Source organism: Mytilus edulis, chromosome 12, assembly GCF_963676685.1.
Source record: "Mytilus edulis chromosome 12, xbMytEdul2.2, whole genome shotgun sequence".
NCBI lineage: Eukaryota > Metazoa > Mollusca > Bivalvia > Mytilida > Mytilidae > Mytilus > Mytilus edulis.
The window spans coordinates 1,764,158-1,771,636 of NC_092355.1; the positions used below are offsets into that span (position 1 = coordinate 1,764,158).

General features: G+C 31.0%; 1 protein-coding gene across 1 annotated transcript; it reads right to left on the reverse strand.

The window, feature by feature from the left end:
• Nucleotides 1–1,081: 1,081 nt before the first annotated feature.
• Nucleotides 1,082–7,268, reverse strand: LOC139499404 (Golgi-associated plant pathogenesis-related protein 1-like). Its single transcript, XM_071288082.1, has 5 exons — nucleotides 7,129–7,268; nucleotides 4,328–4,503; nucleotides 2,599–2,971; nucleotides 2,090–2,179; nucleotides 1,082–1,386 (listed from the first exon to the last, which is right to left on the reverse strand). Exons 2-5 carry the CDS (start codon nucleotides 4,496–4,498, stop codon nucleotides 1,232–1,234), a joined length of 789 nt encoding a protein of 262 aa, XP_071144183.1. The 5' UTR covers nucleotides 4,499–4,503; nucleotides 7,129–7,268; the 3' UTR covers nucleotides 1,082–1,231.
• Nucleotides 7,269–7,479: the final 211 nt, after the last annotated feature.

Consider the following 7,479-nt stretch of genomic DNA (forward strand, 5'->3'; position numbering starts at 1 on the left):
TTTTCCCTATAAAAAATACTATCATCTGGAAACAATCTTCATGTACTATGTTCATTATTTTCTGCCAAATCATTGATAAATACCAAGAATAAAATTTGACCAAACACTGTGTCTTGAGGTACCCCAGATGTTAACAGGAATTTTATTTGATGTAAGGACTACTGTTTGTGTACTGAATCTTGAATCCAATGGAATGCATTGCAATTCATCATCAACTAAGTTGGTATAAAACATTTCTTAAAGCGTGACTTTTATTTTTCATACACCGGTGACAATTCGTTTTTATCTTGATTCATGCATTTCTTAAGCTTATATCTTAAATAACTAGTGAATTTTATTTCACATAATAACTGAACAGTAGGGCGTATTATCATCTGAAAGGACCAAAAATGAATATCCCACTTTGGTTTGATTGGTAAATGAGGATCCAAATCCTGCAAATCTTTGCAAAATATTATATTTCTTTAACGGTTTATAAGTAATATAATGCATATTCTAAATTGATTCTTGTCGTGTCGGTGGTTCATAATTGCCGCAAGAAAAAACTCCCTAATATCGGTCTTTCATTTGCTCATTCCTGACAGACCTCGGTGTGTTATACGATAAGAAACACCTTAAAACATGCAGTATCTTTACCAATATTAGACAACAACATGAACAACTATCAAAAACAGTTGGAAAATGGTAAAGCACAAAAATACTGAACTCCGAGGAAAATTCAAATTGGAAAGTCCATAATCAAAGGCCCAAACATAGCAAATGAATGAATATCCATTGTCATATTTCTGGCTTAGTACAGACATATTATGATGTAGAAAATGATTGATTGAACCTGGTTTATAGCTAGCTAGACCTCTCACTTGTATCGCAGTCGCATCAAATTTCATTATAATGACAACGATGCGTTTACATAAAAACAGAAAACATAGGTAAAAAGACAATATTCTACTCATTACATCTATAAAAAGCAGGAAAACATCTGTAAACTGGAAATAGCCTCGTATGTTTACATCCTTAACACCCAATGTTCGTTTAATTTAACTTAACAACAACGACCATAATATTTATTTAAAAAGTTGTCTCATGATTTAATATTCCTTTAATCTAATGTATATAATGATATAACAAATATATTTTAAATTCAATGTACAGTATTATTATATAAAAAAAACAATAGTGTATGTTTGCCACATATAACGTCCTAGAAAGAATTGCAGCTTTGACGTCTCTGCTAATGAGGAGGCAATACGTTCTGTGAATAGCTGCCAATAAAATTTCCGGCTGGTCTATAATTAGCAACAACAACGACTCGACCGTTTCCTCTTGCCTTTCCTATTCCCATCTCCTTGGTATCCTTCCATACAACTTGTGTAAAATGACCATACGCTGTATAATTATAAAAATAGTATTAACATTAACAACGTAAAATTACCAGTTTAACTTGTGTTAAGATACTAGCATTAAAACTTCATAACCGTATGTGTAAAGACAATGTGTCACCCTGGCTTTTTTACTGATGAAATTAAAAGTTGATGCATGCATAGCACGATACATTAACTAGGTTGATGTTCCATGTCTCTCTTATGTTCTAGCTCACATAATTCACAAAATGTCCTCTATTGAATATGTTACTTCGACTACTTTCATTGATATAACAATGTGTTTCTTATTCGTATAATGTTAGTTTCATATTTCATGGTGAAAAGAAATAAACTAAGTAGTTTAAAGCGTTTATAAAGCTGACTATAATTCAATCCGGGTAAGACTCCTGCACCAAAAAAAGAGGGCAGAAAAAATGTCAAAGGAACATTTAAACTCATAAGTCAATAATAAACTGACACCCCCAGGACAAATAAAGAAATAGGCAAAAGACAAAAAGCAGGAAACGAACCATAACATAGGCAACTAAAGACTTAGCAACGAACACTACCATTAAACTGGAGATTAACAAGAAAGGTAAACAGAACCTGCTCCTAATTTGTCTTTTTACATATACATTATCGTTCATTATTAAAAGCATAACACATTCGAACCATACGTTTTGGATACTTTATCTTTTTTTTAAATCTTGAATTGATAAGTAACGTACCAGGTACTCTACCGAACTCTGGTGGCTCTTTTCCATAGTATGATCCATAATTTTCTATTTCACTGTACCACGATTCTGTAGCATCCTTAGCTAAATCAAAAAGTTAGATACAAATAATAACAATTAGTAGATCGACAATAATGTTGTCACTTACTCTTAATGGATTACATATGATGCTGTTTTCTGATAACTTGTTGTATAGTCAATCTTTTTACCCTAATAAAACGATGATTGATTACCAATGTTACAAAATTTTGCAGTTTAAAAGTAAATGCTTATTAAAAAAAGATAGCAAATAGAGGATTAAAACTTATAGTTCTGTTCCTCTCACTTTGTGTGTGTATGTGTTTTTTGGGTTGTTTATTTTGCTGCGCATGTTTTTATTTTGTGTCCTCGATGGATACTCAATCTGTTTTTCATTTATAATGTTGTAGATAATTCATGGTAAAAATAACTATAAATGCAATGCGTCCAAAACGAGGGTTTCATAAAATGACATTAAATTGTACCTGAATAGTCGAGGTCTGCCATGGTTCCCATCATGTATGCTATATTTTCACCAGCTCCTGGCCTGTGGTCTCTAGGACTGTGCCCTGTCAAATTATTTGCAAGGAGATGATCAGCCCATTTTTGAGCCATTGCACACAAGTCAGCTGCGCTCTTCAATGCTGGAACGCCATGTTTAGCTCGTAATCCATTATGTGCTTTTAATGCTTGTTCTGCAAATTCACCGGTTGGTTGGTCTTGTTTGGATGGTTTATTTGGTGAAGATTTTTTATGGTTATTACTTGGCAGAATCTCATTTGGTTGAGATGATTTTGACGATAAACTAAGATTCTTCATATCGTTCTCATTAACGTCGTCGGAGTTCACAAAAGCTTGCTATAATAGAAAATATACGTACAAATATCCCAGTTTGTCAAAGTAAGCTCGTGTATGATTACAGTAAAGATGTATTTCTCAGACGTATTGATGACTTTTTGCTACTTCAATCTGTTCTTTACTCCATTTCAGTATTGAAGTTTGTAGTCAACCCGAGTTATTTGCCCTATTCAAACTATTGCAGAAATGTATTAAACCTATATGCAGAGTTGTTGCATGATTGTCAGAATGTTTTATTGCTTCTATATTTGACTATGAGATACGGGCTATTGATGTAGGTATTTTAAAAATTAATTGGAAGATTGATAGTGAATAGATATAACCTCAAGGCTCTGTTTTTCGTTATACAACTCAAGCTTAGTGTATCAAGTCAGCATTATGACAGTTATCTTTCATTCTTCTGATACGTTTGAGCTTTTGATTCAGATTTTTTAAGCGAATTTCTTATTTGAATTTTCCGAAAAGTTTTATCTTTTTTGATATCACAGAGCATTACGTCAAAAAATGTGAATATACGGACTTGCATTGACATTTTTATGATTAATCAGAAATTCAATATAGTATATTTCGCAATCTGTTTGCAAAAGAGAGGTGACATATAGAGGGATATTCAAACTCAAAGTTAACTGACGACGCCAAGTAAATAAAAAACCCTGACAGACAACAGTTTAAAAAAATACAACAATAAAAAAACAAAACTGAATACTGAGCTTCATAAACCGTACCAAACACTGTGGTGATCTCAGGTGTTCCAAAAGGTGAGGCAAAGTCTGCTTCACATATTGCAGTTACTGTGTTGCTCTTACTGTACAATGACAGTGATAAGTGGACAGATCAAATCATTAAAGGGGGACGTGATTGTGCATATCCACTGTCATCTTTTAAACGGATATTCCATAACGGTTAGAAAATTCGTAATAGAGCCTGTTTGAACATGCCTTCTCATGAGGCCTGACTGTTTTATTTCATTTGACTCGTTTTACAATATATCGTCTTAGTTGTTGAACTTGTGAATGATTTACACATGTGACATGGTCATATAGATAGACATTCCCATTAAAGTGTTGATTACTATATACAATATGATATTTTGAGAATGTCTCATTATTCACTTGTCAAATGTAACTTTGAACAATTTTATATTTTCTGGGTTCTGTTCTAAGACATATTCTTTTATAAACAGCGTTAAGAAATATCTGTCGACAAATATTGAAACGTCGATATCAAAAGGAAAAAATGAGAAATCCCGCAAGGTATTTAAAAAGTAAAACAAAATATATTTAACCAATCTTGAAACCGAACAGTGAACCATGCGTTGTGTCTAAATCTGATTCCGAATATGGTAACGTAACATACTATTTGTTCCTTAGTCGGTGGGGTACCTTCTACTACCAATTCTCTTGTTTTAACCTCTGTTCCTCCATCTGAATATGTGAACGTCTCCTCTACTTTAACAGTCGTACTTGTCATTCCATTAACTGTTTTAGTGTTAGTTCCAACTTTGGTTGACTTACTCTTGACTGACATAATGTCTGAAAAAATATAACAAATCAAATAGTATTTGAGACGTATTTGAAGAAGACCTTAGTGTCATCGCTGACTTTTAAGAACAGATGCACGCAATAATACAAAATACAAAAATAACAACACAAATGAAAATAACAGACTGAAATATCATTGCTATATTTTTTATTAATATTTTTAAACTTGATAATGGACATGATGAATAATAACTACCCTTTGATTCCCTGTTTTGGAGAAAGGAAGCATTAAAAATATCATTACGTTGAATCGTAGTTGTTTAATATTTCTGAGCCTTTTGTACTCTTCTTCATTAAAATAAGGTGTGAAACGAGTATCCTATAAAAGTCAATTGGACTAAATCATCCATTGCTCTTGAAAGCAAGTGTAAAAAAAGCTGGTAAAACAAGAGAAAGCTCATTCGTTAAATGTATAAAACCAATTTACCATTTTTCTGCCAAGTCATTTTGTACATGTGTTAAGTTATATCATACGCTACTAGTAGTTAGTAACCAGGTTTAAAGATTTATTTTCGGAATGGACAAGATGCATGTAATAACAGTAGTAGATTTAAACAATGTCAAGAGAAAGAAAAACAAGGATCAATTGTTCCATTAAAAAACCCTGTAACCTACAATGGTTTCAATCGTATGAATGAGGACAAGAAAGCTTTATACACAGGCTGCATAAAGTAAAAGTAATTTTTGAAGGTTAAGAATATTTTGGAATCGTACTAAAGACTTAAAAAAAAGAGAAAATGAAATCTAACCTAAAAATAGAAAAGTCGTACATTGATAAAATAAAATATGCTATAAAAAAATTTTAAGATGTAAATATTATTTATATATATTTTAAAGCTTGCAATTTTAGCTACCGTCCTATTTAGATAAGATTCTAAGATGATCTAAATGCTTCGAAATAAATGTGAATAACACCAATTGTTCTACAACAGATGCTCATTTCGACAAAAAAAAAACAATTGATTTCACTGATGTTCGAGGTCCAAATATTTGAATATTAAAAACAAACGCTTGTAAACAAAAAAGGGAAATATAAACAACGTAACATACAGCTTTGACACTTCATGTCGTAATAAATGTCATTTCGAAAGCTTTGTTTAACAAATATATAATATCAAACAATGTAAATAACATAGGGTATTTAATTTTTTTAGTCAACCAATAATCTTAAATTAGAACATTATATAAGTCAAGGCCCATTTAAAGTTCGAAGCTTTACACTTAATTTAAATGTAGAATTTGTTTTATTTAATAAGATTTACGATGTATACATTATATACGAATTCTTTCAAGTTTATATCATGTATAGATTTAACTGAACATATCTGAATAATGGATCTTGAAGACGCGTCTTAAAGCTATGAACAAAATATTAAGCAATGCACATGAGACAACTATCGACTAAAGATAAAATGAAATGAATGAAAGCAATACTACGCAACCGTGTTTACCTTAACAATGAGAAAAATTCCATATCGTATAGTCGTTTATAAAAACCTTGAGATAAAAAAAAATTCAAATTATTCAACTGAGAAAAACTAATAGAAATTAAAAAAAAACAAACATGTTTCATGTTGACCAATGACAACCACAGAACTACATCTCCTCTTGACTGCGGAAGGTACATAACGAATGTTGAATGATAAAACATGCTTAACGGCACCGAACTTCTCGGTTATAGTTACTAACATTACGTAGTAACACAATACTGTACTGAAATGGTCGCAATATAAAATAAAAATACAGAGATTAAACATGCTAAATGTAATGCAGTCTTAAACTTTTGATTTTGCCGTTTGATTAGGATTTTTCGTTTTGAATTTTCCTTGGAGTGCAGTATTTTTGTGCTTTTACTTTTTTTAAAAAGAGACACACTTGAAAAAGTCATCGCAGTTAATTCATATTAGTCCAAGTACTAGGGAAAACTAGACAATCGGAGAAAAAACTAATTATTTGATGTATTGAAACCCACCTGAAAAAACCAACATTGAATATGTATCTCCATAGAAGAAATACATTCTTATTCTGTAAATGACTGTAACCTTAACTTTTTAGTCTTGTATATATGTCTACTGTGTTGCATTTAAAGCCGACATGATTAACCAAAATATTCATGATATAAGGCAGTGAGTGTAAAAGTACGCACCAGGCTCATCCGAAAAAATATTATACATATATCATGTATATGTATGCGCATATCACATGTATGGATGTCAGTTTATATTCATATATTCAGCTAAATATCTGCGAACTTTCGTTTACTAAGCGTTTATAACGCCGGATTTTACTTTTTTCGATATAATTGTACATGTATAAAAATAAAAACAAAACGTTATGAAACTCATGCGTCCAACGCGCTTTTGTCAATTTACCTTCATCATGAACGCTCAATGCCAAATATATTATCACATTTCTTTTTTTACAATGGGAATATACTATGAAAATATTATAGTTTATAATGTTCTATATACTGTTAACAAAATTATTTAAGAAACTTATCTGTTTCAATTTGTTTTGATCTTGAGAGCTGATTTATTTTTTTATTATTATTTTTATATGTAAATTAAATGAGCATGATGAGTAGTCATAAATATGAACACCTTACCAAATACATACCTTTATTAATTGATAACTAAATTAAATATGTCCTTCTAGTCTAAATTAGTTTGGTATAATGTTATTCGATAATCAGAATGCCTTTAAATACTGCTCTAGACAATAGAAACAATTCTACGAATTGTATTTATATCTTAACTGGAAAAAACATATAATAGTAAGTCCATTACAGTGCAAAAGTATTGAATATATCAGGAAGTTCTAGTGACGCACATATTTTTTTTAAAGTAAATGCAAGTAAATAGTCATTATCGTATGAAATGTGTGGGTTGTATGTATTCGAAGAAAAAGGGTTGTCTATTACTTGACACAGGTTTAACATGTTTCACAGAAGCATTTTGACATGGTTAT

What these genes read in the sequence shown, in the direction of transcription:
- LOC139499404 (XM_071288082.1), bottom strand. Translation starts at nt 4,498, where the DNA reads ATGTCAGTCAAGAGTAAGTCAACCAAAGTTGGAACTAACACTAAAACA. An exon ending in GGCAGACCTCGACTATTCAG is followed by an intron (nt 2,180 to 2,598) that starts GTACAATTTAAT and finishes TTTTTGATTTAG; the next exon opens with CTAAGGATGCTACAGAATCG. An exon ending in AGAGTTCGGTAGAGTACCTG is followed by an intron (nt 1,387 to 2,089) that starts GTACGTTACTTA and finishes ATAATTATACAG; the next exon opens with CGTATGGTCATTTTACACAA.